The sequence below is a fragment of the Lagenorhynchus albirostris genome, chromosome 10, assembly GCF_949774975.1.
Source record: "Lagenorhynchus albirostris chromosome 10, mLagAlb1.1, whole genome shotgun sequence".
Lineage (NCBI taxonomy): Eukaryota > Metazoa > Chordata > Mammalia > Artiodactyla > Delphinidae > Lagenorhynchus > Lagenorhynchus albirostris.
Genome location: NC_083104.1, coordinates 65576061 through 65599357, shown reverse-complemented (window position 1 = coordinate 65599357; position 23297 = coordinate 65576061). Strand labels below are relative to the sequence as shown.

General features: G+C 41.0%; 1 protein-coding gene, 1 long non-coding RNA gene, 1 other non-coding gene and 1 pseudogene across 21 annotated transcripts in view; 2 read left to right on the top strand and 2 right to left on the bottom strand.

Annotated features, from left to right (window-relative positions):
- The window catches only part of FKBP5 (FKBP prolyl isomerase 5), a 98443-nt gene extending 95055 nt beyond the window's left edge, over positions 1-3388 (top strand). For all 16 annotated transcript variants that reach the window (XM_060162671.1, XM_060162672.1, XM_060162675.1 and 13 more), the window contains 2 exons: positions 81-320; positions 1054-3388. In XM_060162671.1, coding sequence (XP_060018654.1) covers positions 81-320; positions 1054-1161 — 348 coding nt within the window. In that variant the 3' untranslated portion in view covers positions 1162-3388. The remainder of the gene's footprint in view (positions 1-80; positions 321-1053) is intronic.
- Positions 1-23297, bottom strand: part of LOC132527273 (uncharacterized) — a 136444-nt gene that overhangs the window by 18457 nt on the left and 94690 nt on the right. The window contains exon 6 of one of the 4 annotated variants that reach the window (XR_009542930.1): positions 369-430. The exons of the other annotated variants lie outside the window; for them this stretch is intronic. This is a non-coding gene — a long non-coding RNA (uncharacterized LOC132527273). The remainder of the gene's footprint in view (positions 1-368; positions 431-23297) is intronic. 4 annotated transcript variants of the gene reach the window in all.
- LOC132528120 (sigma intracellular receptor 2-like) lies at positions 13447-13984 on the top strand (annotated as a pseudogene).
- Positions 20702-20774, bottom strand: TRNAA-UGC (transfer RNA alanine (anticodon UGC)). The gene has a single exon. It is a non-coding gene; the product is annotated as a tRNA-Ala (tRNA).

Below are 23297 nucleotides of genomic sequence, written 5' to 3'. Positions count from 1 at the left end.
TCCCTTGGCCAGAGACCTTTCTCTCCAAATTCCCACAAGGTACATGCATCCTTTCTAAAACATAGACCATCTGTCCCTAGGCCCTTGGACTGGACAGTGCCAATGAGAAGGGCTTGTACAGGAGGGGTGAAGCCCAGCTGCTCATGAATGAGTTTGAGTCAGCCAAGGGCGACTTTGAGAAAGTGCTGGAAGTAAACCCCCAGAATAAGGCCGCGAGACTGCAGATCTCCATGTGCCAGAAAAAGGCTAAGGAGCACAATGAGCGGGACCGCAGGATATATGCCAACATGTTCAAGAAGTTTGCAGAGCAGGATGCAAAGGTATGTGCAGAACCCACTTGCCTTCAGGTAGATCATGAACTGACTGACCTTGCCCCTTTGACTTTTGTTCTAAGAAGGTTCAGCATAGGACACGGGCACAGGAAGACAACCTAAGAGGCACAAGAATAGGGAAAATGATTTCAGATCTGATTGAGGCTGGTTTGCATCCAGAAATAGAGTAGAGCTGTTCCACTATTCTGTTCCCCAAAGGCACATAGTTGTGAGGCCCTGGCATGTGCATGCAAGAGAAGAGGGAAATTAATTCCCTAGAAATGTACTAAGGATTTTATTATTTTTTTAAAAAAAACAAACAACACTTGCTTGCTGAGACTTCGATTTTCCTGGGAAATGGGCTCTGATGGGGAAGCCCCGCCATCATGCCCTTTACTTTGAGGCTCGGGAGCCAACCTAGCGAATGGGATAGGAGCAGTCAGCCTCGCCTGCAGCAAAGTTGTATTCTGGTCCTGTGCTGACCGTCCGGCTCAAACCCCCTTGTCATGTGGACTTGACTGTTAAACAGCTGTCCCTGTGGCAAGCTGGTCACTTTAACGAAAGAAAAGTGAAAGCCCTCACTCTAACTATGGCAGCAGAGCCATGACACACAGCTGCACAATCTAAATAAAGTCACGGTAATGCCCTCTTGTGTTCGACCTGACAGTCTGGAGGAGCCAGGAAGTAATTGGACATTTCATTTCTTTTTTCCTCTAATCCTCTTGGTTTACTTCTTCCACAGGAAGAGGCCAGTAAAGCAATGGGCAAGAAGACTTTAGAAGGGGTCACCAATGAAAAAGAAACAGCAAGTCAGTCGATGGAAGAGGAGAAAGCCGAAGGCCATGTATGACACCACGCCAAGGAGGGAAGAGTCCTAAGGAACTCGGCCCCTCCTCCATGGGCTTTCACCCAACTCAGGACTAAACAGTGTTTAATGTAAAGTTTGTTATAGTCTATGTGATTCTGGAAGCAAATGGCAAAACCAGTAGCTTCCCAAAAAACCACCACCCTGCTGCTGCCCAGAGCTCTCATCGAGGGGGTGGCATGGGACCACTCCAGGTGGAACAAAGCAGTGACTGTTGGTGTGGAGAGATTGAGCCAACAGCTTAAGTCCAGCTCATTTCAGTTTATGTCAACTTGCAATATCCAGTTCAGGGTCTCTTGAGATCATCCTAACAATTGGGGGCTGGCTGTTAGGTTTTCCATTTGACTGAACTTTAATAGCACTGCAGAAACCTAGAAATAAATGCTTAATGAGTTTCTTCTTTCCTACAGTTGGGCAGGGGAGAGTTGGGGGAGGTTTTGTTTTTCAAATGACTGAAGTGCTGTGAATGCATGCTGTTGCATTTTTAACCAACAGAACCCAAAGGAGAGGGGCCGGGTCCCCCCTCAGAGCCCCAGCAGCATCACCGACCTGGAAGCCAGAATCTCAGAGGCCTCTCGCTTGCTGACTTGGCTGCCTCCCAGACCCCCTCCTTAGTAAAGCAGCCTCCTTGTGAGAGCAGGCTTCTGCCCCGCCAGCCTGTCCCCCCGGAGGAGGAGCCCTGTCATTCCTGAAATACTCAATGCTAATGAGCAGAGGGAATTTCTGGATTAGCTTTCCCTGTTTTGGATGAAGTTCTGAGATGCTGAAATGTGAATAGAACTATCAGAATTGTGCTTTTTCTTCCCTCCTCTATCCTTTTAGGAAAGAATGTTGAATCCAGTACTGCCTGCTCACGTTGCTACCATTCAGTTTCTTACTTCCATTCTAACCCTTGCTATCAAGAATTTCAGGCTGCTTCTTATAATATCTGGAGTGAGTGAGTTTATTTACATATCTGTCTAGGATCCATGCAGCCTTTTTGTTGTCTTTTTAAAATTGCTGTCTCATAAACACATGTATACTGATTTATGGAAGTTTATTTACTCTCTCCTCTATCATGTTAAAAAAATTTTTTTGACTTTTTACTATTAAGTAGCTTAATTTTTAAAAACAAAATCTGTGGGGTTGAAAAAAGTCATCGCTCTTCTACGTTAAGCATTTTCCTTTCAGGTTTGACATATAGTAGCTTTCTTTTCCTGTGCTGATAGCTGCTTTGTTCTGGTGTGAGTTGTGAAAAAGAGTTGAAAACAGCTTCCCATGCAGGTACATCTAGCCTAAAATCTCCAGTACTTGGGCATTGAATTAGGGCAAGTCTTAAATATGTACATGTAGTTGAATTTTAGTCTTTACGGGTAAGCGAGATTAAGCATGGCTTTCTGGTCCCACAGCCTAAGAAATAAGAAACACTCATGGGAATGCATTTGGCAACCCAAGAAAATATTTGCTTCAACCTGGAACATCTCACTTTTTTAAATCCTAAAGAACACTGGCAATTGTATTTTAGATTAATTTTTATTTTTATAGTGGTTTTAACAAAACACTTATTGTTAGGTTAGGTCCCATGTTAAAACCTAAAGTCATTTCCTTTTATATCAGTTTTTGTCTCCATGGAACAAATGGAGTTGTTTCTCCCTTAATGATAACTAAAATCCTTTTAATTTCTCATTTACACATTAGTCTTTTTTCATGAGTTATTTCTTTTTTTAAAGAAATCTCACCTAGGGAATATAAAAGCAAAAGTTGATTTTGCTTATCCACTTAACTGTTTAGTATTTGTAGCTCTGTTGACTAGAGCATGACTCCAGTGAGGCTAAGGTTAAAATTAGATCCTAAAAAGTCCAGTTAGATTTTTGCAGGTAACAAGCAAAAACTGTTCCAAAAATTAGATTATTATCTTAGCCCACTGTCTCGTCTGTTATGAGTCATGTGAACAGGCGAGGAGAGAGAGGGGAAGGCTGGGCAAGTGGTTTGGAGCAAATGATTATGAGGTGCCCATCACCACTCAAGAGAAAGAAACTTCACATATTCTTGTATCAAATTCAATAATTTTAAACAATTTGTCTAGAAGTCAGCAGATGTCTTTGAACCATCTCTTAGACTGCATTTGGAGTGGTGAGGCAGCATACGGTGAATTAAAAACAAATTGGTTTTTTAAAAAAAAGTATTCAGATGCACTTTTATGGTGTTCCTTAAATAAATTAAGAAAAACAGATGATGTGATTTCTCATTATTCTTGGTTTTGCTCATATAGTCTTCAAGAAAGGTTGTTTTGGTTGAAAAACTGTGGTGGGGGACAAGTTGAGGAAATGAGACCTCAGAAACTTGGCAAGAGACAATATTCTCCTGCCCCTTGCTCTAACGCACAACTTGAGATCAACATTGGGCTAAAGGCAGTGGAATTATGCATCTTTCTAAAAACAAGAAGATTTTGTTTTTTCATTAACCAGTGGATATTCTGCCATTTTAACTGAGTGTAAGGTAGGTTCATTTGGGGAAATGAAAAGGTTTAATTGTGCCCTTTAATAAATATGTAAAATATAAGTAAGCATATGTCAGGCAATGTTCTGCGTTAAGCATGTATTTCCTCAAGTAGCTTGTTAATTCTGATTCACAGTGCAAAAGACGGGGGCTGTGGGGCTGGGGGCACTACGACCTCAATAGCACCACCAAGGCCTACAGGCAGGTTAACACAGGCTCTGGCCACCTTTTATTCCCTTTGAATTCCTTGCTTCATCTTGGGATTTGAATTATACTCTTCCCCCTTTGCTGCTAAATTATGTGGTAATGGAATAATTCCCTTTATTTGCACGTTTTTTTCTAAACAAATAATGATTAGCTAGGGATCTTGAAGATAAGAAGAGAGTTTCCTAACTATAAATTTGTGATCTGGGTAATTCGAGGCAGCCTGCACCTGCTCCAAAGCATGAGGAATATCAGTGAAGAGTTTTCTCCATAGTTATTTGGCCTTTAAGGCATCACTTCGACTCCTCTTTTAGCATGGTGCATCAGAATGTATTCCAAGGGACTGTCACTAACATTAGTGACAAAGAGCATTAATTTGAGCTGATTCATCAAAATCCAAAAACAGTTCCCCAAACTAGCTGTATATTTCCATCAACTGGCTACTTACGTGTTTGAATAGCAACGACTGACAAAAGTGTACGTGAAAGGAACTCTCAGTGCTTCCTTTCAGATTTTTCTCTCCTACTTGTCTGACATTTCTTTGGGAGATAGGGAAACTATACAGACAAGGCACAATAATTTTGACCCTGCTATTTATATAATTCATCTCAACATAATCTACATGTGCGACCTTCATGATACATTGCAAGAAAGGGGACATCACTGAATGTAGCTCCCAAGAAGACCTCTGACAGCACCTGTTGGAGCTAACTGCTACCTACAGATGGGATGACTGGAACATAGTCCATATAGCAGGGATTCCCTGAGGAGCCTGAAGAATCAAGGATATGAGGAGGACCCAGAAGGGTGAAGTGGTCATCCAGGTCACCTGATGCCCTTCTGTAATTTCAAAATAAGTCTTTTTCTAGTCTAAAGCATGATTCTTTTGGCATATGGCATAAGATGTTGCTAGCTCCTTAAGATCCCCAAGCATTTGGTGGAACTGAAATGGCAACAGAGCCATAGGCCTCATAGTCTACTTTGGAGTAAATGCAGGGAATTAACCAGTATGTAAAGGGTAGGGATGTTTTGCTTTTTAAAGCATGCTCTGGGTTGAGTTAAGGAATTTCAATGTTTAGAGGAAAGAAAAAACAAACCAGATATTAGATCCTCACCACCCACCACCGTGGAATCTGGTTGGAGCCAGAAAAGAAAAGGCAAGAGGTTTTCCTCTGCAGCCTGCTCATTTTCAGCAAACACTTCAGTACCCATGTTTGGAGGGACCAGACCTTTTCAACATAACCAAGGGCAAGTAGTGAAATCTTCAGTAATCTGCCAGGCATTGACAAGGGTCGGGTAGGTACCAGTTGCTAAGAACAGTGCATAGAAAAAGCTGTCCTGCAGCCACAGGCTTACTGGTCATTACTATTTGAATTCTTACTATGTGCCAGACACTTAAACCCTCTTTACACTGAATTTCCAGATATAAGAAGAATGTGGCTGCTACACTGTTTCTACCTTTGGGATCTCACAAAAGATCATGTGGTCCTTACCAACCTAAAACTATACAAGGAAGGAATTCTGGGAGATGTATTTCAAACCTGGCTTAGTTGACACATCATAAATACCCCCAAGTGTCTAAGCCTCTCTTGAGGCATTAAATATATTCCTGGCCTGTGTCTACTTTGGATAATATGCTTTCATAAAATAACTTTAAAGCCAAATCATACTGCCTACAGCAAGAAATTATCTCCTTAAAAGCTTCTGACTGAGGAGATAAGGTGGGCAGAATAAGTAGCTAATGACTAGTATTGGGGGAGGCAATGGCTAATTCTAGTTACTCTAACTGATTTGATGTCTGCTTACAACCACATTTCCACACAGAACTTCTGATCTTTTCAGTGTAAAAACGTGAACCCACACACATACCCTTGCCCTTTACAGATACCAAAGTCTTCCTAAAGGTGACACCAGCCAAAACAATAAACTCATATGACCCCCCACTGAGGGATCAAGGAACTCATGCATTCCTTTACTCATCACCATCTCAGCATTTAGTACACTATGCCCAAACTAGTACTTAGTAGATGCTCAATAAATTGGCTTCCTCCCTTTCTCATAAGGCAGCCTCACATCTCTATTTCAGTGGCCCTTCATTCCTGTTACTTGCCTTGAGATGTGGAGGCCAGAACCACATGGTTTTTCTAGCAATGCCGGCAACCTGATTTTGGTCCTTGATGTATTGGGAACCAGCAACAACTTGACTTGGGGCAGGGAATATAACTGCAAAATGGATCTGTGGTCTTCAGGCCACACTGATCTTAAATCTATTTCCACTGTTAACTCAGAGTTCATCAGCCCAACAGATGATATGTGAAGTGGAGGAGGATTCTGGGGAGATGGAAGAATAGGAAGCACCAGGAATCTCTCTCCCACCTAGACAACAACTACACTGGCAGAATCTGTCTGATCTAACTATTTTGGAATTCTGGAGTCTGTTGAAACCTTGCAACTTCCAGGCATGGATGGTATATTGTAGGCAATTTTAGTCAATTTCGGCTAGTACAATAGCAGCTACCCATCCACCACCACCAGCCACATGGCAGGCAGCTCTGCAGGTTTTCTGGCACAGCTTGTGGGAGCTAGGGTGGGCAAAAAGGATTCTGTCCCCTGAATATTAAGCATCTGTCCTCTCAGTAGGATTGCTGCTTGATTACTGAAGTGCAAAGAGGCAGGAAGCCACTGTCTCATCTCCCCCGCTCCCCCATCATTTTAAGCCCCTCCATCTCTGGCTCAAGTGACTTCCAGGGGAATTTAAAGGACCAGTGGCCTTTTGCCCTCCCCCCGCCTTCACTTTTTGCATTTTCCTCTTTCAGGAGCCAAACATTAAAGACTAGGACATTCAAAAACAACTGCCTATATGGGGAAAATTAGAAAGTGACAATATATGTTCAGGGAAAGCCTCAGAAAAGACCTGAGAAGATGTTAACTTTACACCTCAGACCAATATTCAGCACAGAGACAGCCTACAACAAAAAACAAAAATAACAAATTAAAAAAACTCAGAAAACCCTTGGGATGAGGGAGAATCTGATTTCCAGAGTTGATACCACATTATTAGATTCACATGCCAGTGTTCAACAAAAAAATCACAAGACATACAAAGAAACAGGAAAGTATGGCCCACTCAAAGGAAAAAATAATTCAATAGACTCTTTCCCTGAAAAAGACCTCATGACGGATGTACTACCAAAATTTTTAAACAACTGTCTTAAAGATACTCAAAGAACTAAAGGTAGATATGAAGAAAGTCAAGTAAACAATGTGTAAACAAAATGGAACTATCAGAGATTTAAAAAACCTAAAGAGAAACCAAAAATATTCTGGAGCTGAAAAGCACAATAACTGCAATGAAAAATTCACTAGGCATATTCAAAGGCAGATATGAGCAGCAAAAGAAAAAACTAATGAACATTAGGATATGACAGTGAAATTATTGAGACTGAAGAAAAGGAAAAAGATTAAAAAAAGTGAACAGAGCCTAACAGACCTGTGGGACACCATCAAGTGGACATCATGAGACTGCAGAAGAAGGAGAGAAAGGGGCAGAGAAAATATTAGAAGACATAATGGCTGAAAAGTTCCTAAGTTTAGTGAAACACACAAATGTAAACATCCAAGAAGCTCAACAAATTTCAAGTAAGATTAATTCAAAGAGACCCAAACCAAGACACATTATAATCATACTTTCAAAAAGACAAAGATGGGGTTTCCCTGGTGGTTCAGTGGTTAAGAATCTGCCTGCCAATGCAGGGGACACGAGTTCAAGCCCTGGTCCAGGAAGATCCCACATGCTGTGGAGCAACTAAGCCCATGTGCCACAACTACTAAGCCTGTGTTCTAGGGCCCGTGTGCCACAACTACTGAGCCCACGTGCCACAGCTACTGAAGCCCATGTGCCTAGAGCCTGTGCTCCGCAACAAGAGAAGCCACTGCAATGAGAAGCCTGCACACTGCAATGAACAGTAGCTCCCGCTCACCACAACTAGAGAAAGCCCACGCGCAGCAACGAAGACCCAATGCAGCCAAAATAAATAAATAAATAAATAAAATAAATTTATAAAAATACATATATATTAGCAAGCCAAATTCAACAATTCATTTAAAGAATCATACACCATGATCAAATGGGATTTATCCCAGGGATGCAAGGATTTTCCAATATCCACAAATCAATCAGTGTGATACACCACATCAACAAATTGAAGAATAAAAACCATATGATCATCTCAATAGATGCAGAAAAAGCTTTTGACAAAATTCAATACTCATTTATGATAAAAACTCTCCAGAAAGTGGAGAGGGAACCTACCTCAACATAATAAAGGCCATATACGACAAACCAACAGCTAACATCATACTCAATGGTGAAAAGCTGAAAGCATTTCTCCTAAGATCAGGAAAAAGACAAGGATGTCCGCTCTCGCCACTTTTATTCAACATAGTTTTGGAAGTCCTAGCTATGGCAACCAGAGAAGAAAAAGAAATAAAAGGAATTCAAATTGGAAAAGAAGAAGTTAAACTGACTGTTTGCAGATGACATGATACTACACATAGGAAATCCTGAAGACACTACCAGAAAATTACTAGAGCTCATCAACGAATTTGGTAAAGTTGCAGGTTACAAAATTAATATGCAGAAATCTGTTGCATTTCTATACACTAACAACGAAAGATCAGAAAGAGAAATTCAAGAAAGAATCCCATTTACCATAGCATTAAAAATAATAAAATACCAAGGAATAAACCTTCCTAAGGAGACAAAAGACCTATACTCAGCCTGACCTATATCAGATGCTGATGAAAGAAATTGAAGACAACACAAACAGATGGAAAGATATACCATGATCTTGGATTGGAAGAATCAATATTGTGAAAATGACTATACTACCCCATGGCAATCTACAGATTCAATGCAAACCCTATCAAATTACCAATGGCATTTTTCACAGAATTAGAACAAAAATATCTTAAAATTTGTATGGAGACACAAAAGACCCTGAATAGCCAAAGCAATCTTGAGAATGAAAAACAAAGCTGGAGGAATCAGGCTCCCTAGCTTCAGACTATACTACAAAGCTATAGTCATCAAAACAGTATGGTGCTGACACAAAAACAGAAATATAGATCAACAGAACAGGATAGAAAGCCCAGAAATAAACCCATGCACCTATGATCAATTAATCTACAACAAAGGAGTCAAGACTATACAATGGTGGAAAGACAGTCTCTTCAATAAATGGTGCTGGGAAAACTGGACAGCTACATGTAAAAAAAAAAATGAAATTAGAACATTCTTTAACACCATACACAAAAATAAGCTCAAAGTGGATTAAAAAACTAAATGTGAGACTGGATACTATAAAACTCTTAGAGAAAACCATAGGCAGAACACTCTCTGACATAAATTGCAGCAATATCTTTTTCGATCTGTCTCCCAGAGTAATGGAAATAAAAACAAAAATAAACAAATAGGACCTAGATAACTTAAAAGTTTTTGCACAGCAAAGGAAACCACAAACAAAATGAAAAGACAACCAAGAGAATGGGAGAAAATATTTGCAAATGATGTGACCAACAAGGGATTAGTCTCCAAAATTTACAAACAGCACATGTGGCTTAATATCATCAAAACAAACAACCCAATCAAAAAATGGACAGAAGACCTATATAGACATTTCTTCAAAGAAGACATACAGATGGCCAAGAGACACGTGAAAAGATATTCAATTTCACTAATTATTAGAGAAATGCAAATCAAAACTACAATGAGATATCACCTCACACCAGTCAATATGGCTATCATCAGGACTTCCCTGGTGGTACAGTGGTTAAGAATCTGCCTGCCAATGCAGGGGACACAGGTATGAGCCCTGGTAAGGGAAGATCCCACATGCCATGGAGAAACTAGGCCCATGCACCACAACTACTGAGCCTGCACTCTAGAGCCCATGAGCCACAACTACTGAGCCTGCGTGCTGCAACTACTGAAGCCCACACACCTAGAGCCCGTGCTCTGCAACAAGAGAAGCCACCACAATGAGAAGCCTGCGCACCGCAACGAAGAGTAGCCCCCACTCGCCGCAACTAGAGAAAAGCCCGCATGCAGCAACAAAGACCCAACGCAGACAAAAATACATATATAAATAAATACATATATAAATTTTTTAAAAAGGCTGTCATCAAAAAATACATAAACCATAAATGCTGGAGAGGGTGTGGAGAGAAGGGAGCCCTCCTACACTGTTGGTGGAAATGTAAATTGGTACAGCCACTATGGAGAACAGTATGGAGGTTCCTTAAAAAACTAAAAACAGAGCTACAATATGATCCTGAAATCCCACTCCTAGGCATATATCTGGAGAAAAACATGGTACAAAAGGATATATGCACCCCAATGTTCACTGCAGCACTGTTTACAATAGCCAAGAAACGGAAGCAACCTAAATGTCCATTGACAGAGGAACGGATAAAGAAGATGTGGTACATATATACAATGGAAGGTTACTCAGCCATTAAAAGAATGAAATAATGCCATTTGCAGCAACATGATGGACCTAGAGGCTGTCATACTGAGTGAAGTAAGTCAGAGAGAGAAAGACAAATACCACATGATATCAGTTATATGCAGAATCTAAAAAGAAATGATACAAAACAGAAACAGACTCACAAACTTAGAGAAGGAACTTATGGTTACTGGGGGGAAGAGTGGGGGGGAAGGGAGAGTTAGGGAGTTTGGGATTGACATGTACACACTGCTTTATTTAAAATGGATAACCAACAAGTACCTACTGTATTACACAGGCAACTCTGCTCAATATTATGTAACAACTTAAATGCGAAAAGAATTTGAAAAAGAATAGATACATGTATAACTGAAACACTTTGCTGTACACCTGAAACTACCACAACACTGTTAATCAACTATACTCCAATATAAAATAAAAAGTTTAAAAGGGCTTCCCTGGTGGCGCAGTGGTTGAGAGTCTGCCTGCCGATGCAGGGGACACGGGTTCGTGCCCCGATCCGGGAGGATCCCACATGCTACAGAGCGGCTGGGCCCGTGAGCCATGGTCGCTGATCCTGCGCGTCCAGAGCCTGTGCTCTGCAACGGGAGAGGCCCACGTATCACAAAAAAAAAAAAAAAAGTTTAAAAAAAATTTTTAAAGGAAAAGATATATTGTGCTCATGGACTGGAAGGATTAATATTGTTAAAGTGATGATACTCCTTAAGGCAATCTAGAAATTCAATGCAATCCCTATCAAAATATCAATGGCATTTTCATAGAACTATAATAAATAATTCTAAAATTTGTATGGAAACACAAAAGATCCTGAGTGGCCAAAACAATCTTGAGAAAGAATAACAGAGCTGGAGGTATTATGCTCCCTGATTTTAAACTATACTACAAAGAGCTACTACAGTAATCAAAACAGTATGGTAATGGCACAAAAACATAGATCAGCGGAACAGAATAGAGAGCCCAGATGAACCCACACTTACAAGGGCAATTAATCTATGACAAAGGAATCAAGAATATACAATGGGGAAAAGAGAGCTTCTTCAATAAATGCTGTTGGGAAACTGGACAGCTACATGCAAAATAATCACAATCAAACTGGAGGATGTGGAGACAGGGGAACCCTTGTGCACTGTTGGCGGGAATGTAAATTAGTGCAGCCACTATGGAAAACAGTATGGAGGTTCCTCAAAAAATTAAAAGTAGAACTAACATACAATCCAGCAATTACACTTCTGGGTATTTTTCCAAAGAAAATAAAAACAATAATTCAAAAAGACACATGTGCACCCCTATGTTCATTGCAACATTATTTACAACTGCCAAGATATGGAGCAACCTAAGTGTCTATCAATGGATAACTGGATAAAGAAGATGTGGGGTCTGTGTGTATGGAATATTTTATCAGCCATAAAAAAGACTGAAATCTTGCCATCTACAACAATATGGATGGGCCTAGAGATATTATGCCAAGTGAAATAAGTCAGACAGAGAAAGGCAAATATTGTACAGTTTTATTTACATGTGGAATCTAGAAAACAAAACAGATGAACAAATATAATACAACAGAAACAGAATCATAGATACAGAAATAAAAAGGTGCTTGCCAGAGGGGAGAGGGTGGGGGATGAGTGAAGATGAAGTTAGAAATCAAGTACAAAGAAAACTGGAAAGTACAAAAAATTGTGGAAATTAATACACTTTAAAAAACAGGAGTCAAAAAATAAATCACAAGGGATATTAGAAATACCTAAAGATAAATGAAAATAAAACACAGCATACCAAAACTTACGAGACACAGCAAAAGTGGTACTAAGGGGAATTATTATTTTTTTTGGTCATGCCACACAGCTTGTGGGATCTTAGTTCCCTGACCAGGGATTGAACCAGGCCCTCAGCAGTGAAAGCGCTGAGTCCTAACCACGGGACCACAAGGGAATTCCCTAAGGGGAAATTTTTTAGCTATAAACACTTACACTAAAAACCAAGAAAGATCTCAAATCAACAACCTAACTTTATAATTTAAGTAACTAGAAAAAAAAACAAACTAAACGCAAAAGTAGCAGAAGAAACGAAATAATAAAGATATGAGTAGATATGGATGAAATGGAGAATAGAAACGTAATACAGAAAATCAATGTTTTGACAAGTTAGTTCTTTGAAAATATCAAGAAATTTGCAAAACTTTAGCTAGATAGACTAAAAAAGAGAGAAGACTCAAGTTAGTAAAATCAGAAATTAAAGTGGGGAGATTACTACCAATTCTATAGAAATAAGAGACCACAATGAACTATTATATGCCAGCAGATTGGACAACCTAGAATAAATGGATAAATTTCTAGAAACATACAAGCTACCAAGACTGAATCAGGAAGAAATTGGAGCAGATCAATTACTAGCAAGGAGATTGAATCAGTGAGCAAAAATCTCCCAATGAAGAAAGGCCCAGGACCAGATGGCTTCACTGGTGAATTCTATCAAACATTTAAAGAAAAATTAACATCAATTCTTCTCAAACTCTTCTAAAAAATCAAAGAAGTGGGAATATTCCCAAACTCATTGTCAAACAAGACAATGGTGCCCACCCTCAGCACTCCTACTCAACACAGTATCGAAAGTCCCATCCAGAGCAATTAGGCAAGAAAAATAAGTAAAAGGCATCAGAATCAAAAAGGGGGACTTCCCTGGTGGCCCAGTGGCTAAAACTCCACACTCTCAATGCCGAGGGCCTGGGTTCGATCCCTGGTCAGGGAACTAGATCCCACATGCCGCAACTAAGAGTTTGCATGCCACAACTAAAAGATCCCACATGCCGCAACTAAAAGATCCTGCATGTGCAACTAAAGATCCTGTGTGCGGCAATAAAGATCCCGCATGCTGCAACTAAGGCCCAGCACAGCAGAATGAATGAATAGGAAGGAAGGAAGGAGGGAGGGAGGGAGGGAGGGAGGGAGGGAGGGAAGGAAGGAAGGAAGGAAGGAAGGAAGGAAGGAAGGAAGGAAGGAAGAGGTTGGAAACTATAAAAAAAAAAAAAAGAGTCTCTGCTCCCGCTCTGCCCAACTGATGGATGAGGCGGCCTCTGGGTGCCTGGCATGGCCTGGAGTGGCTGCTGGGTCTCTAATTCCTCTCCTACATCCCCTTCACCCTGCTCGTGGACCTGAAGGCGGTGCTGTCGCCTGATCTCTGAGATCCCCGTGGAACTGAGAAACCTGCAGCAGTGGTAGACTGAGGAGTTCAAAGACCCCCTGCTACAGAACCCGCCGGTGTGGTTTAAGTCCTTCCTGTTTTGGGAGCTTGTGTTTCAGCTGCTCTTCTTTCCCACTGCAACATATGCCTTCTTCAAAGACGGCTGCAGGTGGATCGACACCCCTGCAATCATCTACTCGGTTCACACCATGACAACTCTGATTCTAATCCTCTCCACATTTCTACTCGAGGATTTCTCCAAAGCCAGTTGTTTCAGAGGACAAGGACCTAAGACTTTCCACGAGCGACTACTCCTTATATCTGTCTACACCCCCTACTTTCTCATCCCTCTCATACTTCTGCTTTTCATGTTGTGGAACCCCTACCACAAGTCTGAGGAGAAAAGAAAGAAAAAATGAGGAAAAATAACCCCGGGTCCAGTGGAGAGGTGACCACAGGGCAGTTTCCTGTTGGACCCATTACCAGGAAAATGCTAAGAACCCATGTTTTCAGTAGAATTTGAAACACACCAGCAGCGACACACACGACCAAGACACTGGCAGGAGGCCCATCAAACCCTCACCTTCCAAGGTACTGGCACAAACAGACCAATCACCTGAGGATGAGCAGAGGGGTGTGGGCTAGGTTATGGGGAAATGGTGCCAAAGGCCTTCCTGTGTGCCCAAGTGCCACTGCAGGATTACTAAAGGCAGGACCAGACCAGAAACTAGATAAACTTCCAAGCAACACGGCCTACTTGGCATGTTCCTGAGTCATGTGACCCACAGTATACATGTGACTAACCCTTTGACTCATGATTCTCTACAGCATATCACTGGGATGTCTCAGGCCATTTTTAAGTTTGAAGTTATGCCTCTGTAATATTCATTAAAAATGGTTTTCTTGTCCCCACCCCTAGGTGGGGGTGAGTTATTCTGTAAGAGGTTTAAACTTAGTTTTCCTTAAGGTTCAACCTTGGCATGACTTTCAGTCAGAAATGGGTCCAATTGGAAGGGGTATTGTTTCTGTCTTAAACAGGTCATCCAGGGGAAGAGATTTTTTAAAGCCTCCTTGTTTATCCTCTGTCCAAGCCTTAGTCTTCTATTACCTTTTACACACCACCTAACATAAGTTCCTTTACTCTGAGATCTGGTGTCTCAAACCTGAGCTGGAGGTGTGCCTCCTACTGGATAACTTCATCCTACCTAATAGTTTAATAATTCCTTCCTGTCTTGTTCAGTCAAAGGTAGTGGGTGAGGGGAGCTGGGCATGACAGGTCCAGTGTGTGCATATAGGATCTCTTCACGTTAGTATTTGATATTCTGCTAGCTTTCTCTAAATTCATACTCAAGGCCAACTCAAAAACAAAAAAAAAGACTTGTGAACACATGGAAAATGGTAGACGCTGGTTCTGGTTATTAGTTTCCCATTTTTGCCTGTTTTGCTTACAAGCCCTAATGGTCTGATTGTTGGGAGTATCGTCTGACTCCTGTGTCTGTTCAAAATAAAGTAGGTGCTGACCAAAAAAAAAAGGGGGTGGGGGGGCTTCCCTGGTTGCACAGTGGTTAAGGAGCTGCCTGCCAATGCAGGGGACATGGGTTCAAGCCCTGCTCCGGGAAGATCCCACATGCCGCAGAGCAACTAAGCCTTTGTGCCACAACTACTGAGCCTGCACTCTAGAGCCCGTGAGCTGCGCAACAAGAGAAACCACCGCAATGAGAAGCCTGTGCATCACAATGAAGAGTAGCCCCCGCTCACCACAACTAGAGAAAGCCCATGTACAGCAGCGAAGACCCAACACAGCCAAAAATAAATTAAATATAATAAAAAATTTTTAAAAAGCTTTAAAAAATATGCCCAATTTATTTAAAAAAGAAAAGGAAGAAATAAAATTGTCTCTATTTGTAGACAACATGATTTTATATACAGAAAACACTGAAGACTCCACCAGAAAACTGTTAGAACTAAGAAATAATGTCAGTAAAGTTGCACAACACAAGATTAACATTAAGAAATCAGTGGTGGGGACTTCGCTGGTGGTGCAGGGGTTAAGAATCCACCTGCCAGTGCAGGGGACAGGGGTTCGAGCTGGTCCGGGAAGATCCCACATGCCTCAAAGCAGCTAAGCCTATGTGCTACAACTACTGAGACTGTGCTCTAGAGCCTGCGAGCCACAACTACTGAACCCACGTGCCACAACTACTGAAGCCCGCACTCCTAGAGCCCATGTTCCACAATAAGAGAAGCCACCACAGTGCGAAGCCTGCACACCACAGCGAAGAGTAGCCCCTGCTCACTGCAACTAGAGAAAGCCCACTCACAGCAACAAAGACCCAACACAGCCAAAAAGAAATAAATAAAAATCAGTGGTGTTTCAGTACCCTAACAACGAATTATCTGAAAAAGAAATCAAGAAAATAATCCCATTTACAATAGCATCAAAAACAATAAATACTTGGGAATAAATTTAAGCAAGGAAATGAAAAACCTCTATGCTGAAAACTATAAGACGTTGATAAAAGAAACTAAAGAAGACACAAATAAATGGAAAGGCATGCCATGCCTCTGGATTGGAAGAATTAATACTGTTAAAACATCCATACTCCCCAAGCCAACTATTCAGTGCAATCTCTATCAATATTCCAATGGCATTTTTTAACAGAAGTAGAAATAATAATTCTAAATTTTATATGGAACCACAAAAGACCTCAAAGAGCCAAAACCATCCTGACCAAGAAGAACAAAGCAGGAGGCATCATTCCTGATTTCAAGCTATATTATAAAGCTATAGTCATCAAAACAGTTTGGTGCTGGCATAAAAACAGCCACATATACCAATGGAATAGAATTGAGAGCCTATTTATTAGAAAATAAACCCATTCATACACAGTCAACTAGTATTTATTAAGGGAGCCAAAAATACTCAGTGGAGAAGACAGTCTCTTCAATACAACGATGGTGGGAAAATTGAACATTCACGCGTAAAAGAATAAAAGTAGACCCCTATCTCATACCACTCACAAAAATTAACTCAAAATGGATTAGAGACTTAAAATTTTAAGACCAAATGACAAATGCTGGAAAGGGTGTGGAGAAAAGGGAACCCTCCTACACTGTTGGTGGGAATGTAAGTTGGTGCAGCCATTATGGAGAACAGGATGGAGGTTCCTCAAAAAAAAATAAAAATAGAGTTGCCATATGATCCAGAAATCCCACTCCTGGGCATATATCTGGACAAAACTATAATTCAAAAAGACACATACACCCCTATGTTCACAGCAGCACTATTCACGATAGCCAAGACATGGAAATAACCTAAATGTCCATTGACAGAGGGATGGATAAAGAAGATGAGGTACCTATGAACAATGGAATACTACTCAGCCATAAAAGAAGAATGAAATAATGCCATTTGCAGCAACATGAATGTAACTAGAGATTATCATACTAAGTGAATTAAGTCAGAAAGAGAAAGACAAATACCATATAATATCACTCATATGCGGAATCTAAAATATGACACAAATGAACTTACCTAGGAAACAGAAACAGATTCACAGACATAGAGAACAGACCTGTACTTGCCAAGGGGAAAGGGGGTAAGGGAGGGATGGAGTGGGAGTTTGGGGTTAGCAGATGCAAACTATTATACATAGAATGGATAAACAACAAGGTCCTACTGTATAGCACGGGGGACTATATTTAATATCCTGTGATAAATCATAATGGAAAAGAATATTAAAAAGAATGTAGGGACTTCCCCTGTGGTCCAGTGGTAAAGAATTCACCTTCCAATGCAGGGGACATGGGTTCGATCCCTGGTTGGGAAACTAAGATCCCACATGCTGTGGGGCAACTAAGCCCACACATCACAACTAGAGAGAAAACCCACATGCTAAAACCAGAAAGAAGCCCAAGCAGTGCAATGAAGAGCCCACGCACCACAATGAAAAGGATCTCAAATGTCTCAACAGAGATCCCGCATGCCTCAACTAAGACTTGATACAGCCAAAAAAATTAATTAAATAAATAAATTAAATATTTTTAAAAATCAATTTTAAAAAATAAAAAGAATGTATATATATGTGTAACTGAATCACTTTGCTGTACAGCAGAAATTAACAGAATATTGTAAATCAACTATACTTCAATTAAAAAAAAGAAAAGGAATTTAAAACTTAAAAAAAAAGACTTAAATTGTAAGACTGAAAACCATAAAACTCTTAGAAGAAAATAGGAAAAAACTCCTCGACATAGGTCTTGGCAATGATTGTTTGGATGTGACACCTAAAACAAGTGAAATACATCAAAACAAACAAGTGAAACTACAAACTGAAAAGCTTCTGCACAACAAAAGAAACGATCAACAAAATAAAATGACACTACAGAATCGGAAAAAAAAAATCTGCAATTCATATATCTGATAAGGGACTAAATCTGAAATATACAAATAACTCACACAACTCAATAGCAAAACCAAAATAAAACAAATACAGTTGACCCTTGAGCAACATGGGCATTAGGGGCCTCAACTCTCCGAGCCATCAAAAATCCGAGTTTAGGGCTTCCCTGGTGGCGCAGTGGTTGAGAGTCCGCCTGCCAATGCAGGGGACAAGGGTTCGTGCCCCGGTCCGGGAAGATCCCACATGCTGCAGAGTGACTAGGCCCGTGAGCCATGGCTGCTGAGCCTGCGCGTCCGGAGCCTGTGCTCCGCAACGGGAGAGGCCACAACAGTGAGAGGCCCGCACACCGTAAAAAAAAAAAAAAAAAAAAAAAAATCCGAGTTTAACTTTATAGTTGGCCCTCCTTCTCCTCAGTTCCACATTCAAGGATTCAACCAACCACAGATTATGCAGCACTGTATTTACCATTGACAAAAACCCACGCATAAGTGGACATTTATAGTTCAAACCCATGTTGTTCAAGGGTCATTATAATCCAATTAAAAAATGGACAAAGGACATGAATTAACATTTTTCCAAAGAAGATATAAAAATGGCCAACAGGTACAGGAAAAGGTACTCAACATCACTAACCATCAGGGAAATGCAAATCAAAACAACAAGATATCACTTTATACCTGGTAGAATGGCTATCATCAAAAAGACAAAGACAACAAATGCTGGCAAGGATGTGGAGAAAAGGGAACCCTTGTGCACTGCCGGTGGCATGGTAAATTGGTACAGCTATTATGGAAAAAAATATGGAGGTTGCCCAAAAAATTAAAAATAGAAATACTATATGATTCAGCTATACTATTTCTGGGAATATATACAAAGGAAATGAAATACTATGTCACAGAGATATCTGCACCCCCATGTTCACTGCAGCATTATTTACAATAGCCAAGACATGTATACAACCTAAGTGTCCATCAACAGATGAATGGATAAAGAAGTAGTGGTATATACACAGTGGAATATTATTCAGCCATAAAAAGGAAGGAAATCTTGGGCTTCCCTGGTGGTGCAGTGGTTGGGAGTCCGCCTGCCGATGCAGGGGACACAGGTTCGTGCTCCGGTCCAGAAAGATCCCACATGCCGCGGAGCGGCTGGGCCCGTGAGCCATGGCCGCTGAGCCTGCGCGTCCGGAGCCTGTGCTCCGCAACGGGAGAGGCCGCAACAGTGAGAGGCCCGCGTACTGCAAAAAAAAAAAAAAAAAAAAAAAAAGGAAGCAAATCTTGAGATTTGCAACAACATGGATGGACCTTGAGGGCATTATGCTAAGTGAAATAAGTCAGTCAGAGAAAGACAAATACTGTATAATCTCACTTACATGTGGAATCTTTAAAAAAAAAAAAAATCCATAGAGAAAAGATCAGATTTGTGGTTACCAGAGGTTGGGTGTGGGGGAATTGGATGAAAGTGGTCAAAAGGTACAAACTCCCAGTTATAAGATAAATCAGTACTGGGGATGTAATGTACAACTTGATGACTACAGTTAACACTGCTTTATAGTATGTGTGGAAATTTTTAAAAGAGTAGATCATCACAAGGAAAAACCATTTTTTCCTTTTCTTTAAATCTGTATGGATGAAAGACATTAACCTTATTATGGTAATCATTTCACAAGATGTGACAGTCAGTGCTGTACACTTTAAACTTACATAGTGCTGTATGTCGATTATATTTCAATAAAACTGTATGTCGATTACATTTCAATAAAACTGTCAATTATATTTTCAATAAAAAATATTTATTTCAATAAAAGAAATAAATAATTTTATTTATTTCTTGAAATAAAATTTCAAGAAAAATTGAGAAAAAGACACTATCCACAGAGTAAAAAGGCAACCCACAGAATGGGAGAATGTATTTGTAAATCATGTATCTGATAAGGAATTAATATCCAGAATATATGAAGAACTCCTAAACTCAACAACAAGAAAATAACTGATTCAAAAATGGGCAAAGGGGGCTTCCCTGGTGGCACAGTGGTTGAGAGTCCGCCTGCCGATGCAGGAGACGCGGGTTCGTGCCCCGGTCCGGGAAGATCCCACATGCCGCGGAGCGGCTGGGCCCGTGAGCCATGGCCGCTGGACCTGTGTGTCTGGAGCCTGTGCTCTGCAATGAGAGAGGCCACAACAATGAGAGGCCCGAGTACCAAAAAAAAAAAAAAAAAAAAGGACAAAGGACTTGAATAAACATTTCTACATAGATGATACACAAATGGCCAAGAAACACATGAAAATGTGCTCAACATCGCTAATCAGAATTAAATGTAAATCAAAACTACAATGAGATGTCACCTTACATCCACTGTGATGGCTACTATCAAATAAACAGAAAACAAGTGCCAGAAAGGACATGGAGAAATTGGAAACCTTGTGCACTACTGGTGGGAATGTAAAAGCTACAGCCACTGTGGAAAACCGTGTGGCAGTTCCTCAAAAAATTAAAAGTAGGATTACCATATGATCTAGCAATCCCACTATTGCGTATATACCCAAAAGAACTGAAAGCAGGTTTTTAAGAGATATTTTTACACCCATGTTCACAGCAGCATTACTCACAATAACTAAAACATGGAAGTAACCCAAGTGTTCATCACTAAATGAATGGATAGGCAAAACGCAGTATATGCATATAAAGGAATTTTTTTTTTTTGACTGTGCTTCGCAGCTGGCGGGATCTTAGTTCCCCAACCAGGGATTGAACCCGGGCCCCCAGCAGTGCAAGTGCAGAGTCCTAACCACTGGACCACCAGAGAATTCCCCATATAATAGAATATTATTCAGCCTTAAAAAGGAAAGAAATTCTGACACATTCGACTATGTGGTTGAACCTTGAGGACATTATGCTAAATGAACTAAGCCAGTCACAAAAAGACAAATACTGTTTGATTCCACTTATGTGACATATCTAGAGTAGTCAAAATCATAAGGATACAAATTGTATGGTGGTTACCAGGGGTTGGGACGAGCAGAGAATGGGCAGATGTTGGTTAATGGGCATAAAGTTTCAGATTTGCAAGATGAAAAGATTTATGGGGATGGATGGTAGTGATGGCTGCACAACAATGTGAATGTATTTAAGACCATTAAACTTTACATGTTAAAATGGGTAAGATGGCAAATTTTACGAGTATTCTAACACAATAAAAGAAATGTGGGACTTCCCTGGTGGCACAGTGGTTAAGAATCCTCCTGCCAATGCAGGAGACACGGGTTTGATTCCTGGTCCGGGAAGATCCCATGTGCCGTGAAGCAACTAAGCCCATGCGCCATAACTACTGAGCCCGTGCACCACAACTACTGAAGCCCGCATACCCTAGAGCCCGCATGCCGCAACTACTGAACCCACATGCCACAACTACTGAAGCCCATGCACTCTAGGGCCTGCATGCCACAGCTACTGAGCCCATGTGCTGCTACTATTGAAGCCCGCATGCCTAGAGCCTGTGCTCCTAAACAAGAGAAGCCACTATAAAGAGAAGCCCATGCACCACAACGAAGAGTAGCCCCTGCTCGCCGCAACTAGAGAAAGTCCGCACACAGCAACGACGACCCAACACAGCCAAAAAAAAAAAAATCTGAAGTGGAATGTTTTCCTTAGAAGTACTTCTAGGACCACCCTCTTAGTCAGCAACCAGCAAGCCCCCAAATGTTTATGGCCCATCTGGGTACCACTGTTCTATATGCAGGGGATCCTGAGAGAAGGACAGGGCCCTTGTGCTCAAGCAGCTCACAGACAAGTAGGAAAGGAAGCAAGGAGATGGTTGGACCACTGCAGAGCATCTGTCGCCTGCTATTCAGACCTACAAAACCTGGAGAACAGAGCAGGAAACCTAATTCTGCCTCCTCAGTGTCCTGCTCGTACAGTGTCCCAGACAGGGCCCACCCCACAGCCAACGTCCAGACCCACTACATGCACATGGCCCTTCTGCAACAGCATCTGATGTAGGTTCCTGCCCTGATGCAGACCCTGCCCTGGGCCCAGTCTGGGTAAGTTTCTCCTGGTGGCAGAATCTTAACTTCCTCCTTGGAGCAGTACCTCCCTCTTTAAAGGAGCTCCAGGCAGAAGTCTGGGGAGTCGGGGGGGGGCTGTTTTTCAGTGATTCACCCACTAGACTGCAGCTACAAAATCCCCGGAAGTTCCCTTTAGTTAACAAAGCAACTGGACGGATACACCATGCCTAACCTCGTTTACTGCATAGCTACTAGAAAGTATTGAGTTTCAAAGAAACAAGTTTGATGCTTAATTAGAACTACCCCCTGCCCTTATGAATGTAAATTGGTACAGCCACTATGGAGAACAGTATGGAGGTTCCTTAAGAAACTAAAAATAGAGCTACCATATGATCCAGCAATCCCACTCCTGAGCATATATCCAGAGAAAAACATGGTTCAAAAGGATACATGCACTCCAATGTTCATTGCAACGCTGTGTACAATAGTCAAGACATAGAAGCAACCTAAATGTCCATTGACAGAGGAATGGATAAAGAAGATGTGGTACACATATACAATGGAATACTACTCAGCCATTAAAAAGAATGAAATAATGCCATTTGCAGCAACATGGGTGGACCTGGAGATTATCATACTAAGTGAAGTAAGTCAGACAGAAAAAGACAAATATCATATGATACCACTTACATGCAGAATATAAAAAGGTGATATAAATGAACTTATTTACAAAGCAGAAACAGAGTCACAGACTTAGAGAATGAACTTACGGTTACCGGGGGGAAGGGTCGGGGAGAAGGATAGACTGGGAGTTTGGGATTGAGATGTACACACTGCTATATTTAAAATACATAACTAATAAGGACCTACTGTATAGCACAAGGAACTCTGCTCAATATTCTGTAATAACCTAAATGGGAAAAGAATTTGGAAAAGAATAGACACATGTACATGTATAACTGAATCACTTTGCTGTACACCTGAAACTAATACAACACTGTTAACCAACTACATTCCAATATAAAATAAAAATTTTTTAAAAACAACATAAAAGGGGGAACAAAGAACTACCCCTCTTAGAGGGGCATCAGTTCCCAATATTGAGGGGAGACCCACCCCCTTGCTGCTGACCTGGCCTCGCTGCAGACAGCACTGCTCTGTTGGAGGGGGCTGTTGAATCCCTCTCCCCTCTCTCCTCAGCACAGTTTCTGGAAGGGTGTCTAAGCTTCCTCTGAGCCCAGCTGTGGCTTATTAACAGGGGCAGATGGTAATAAGACTTTAACGTGAAGCATGCACTCTTCAGTTGTTATCAAACATGACAGCAA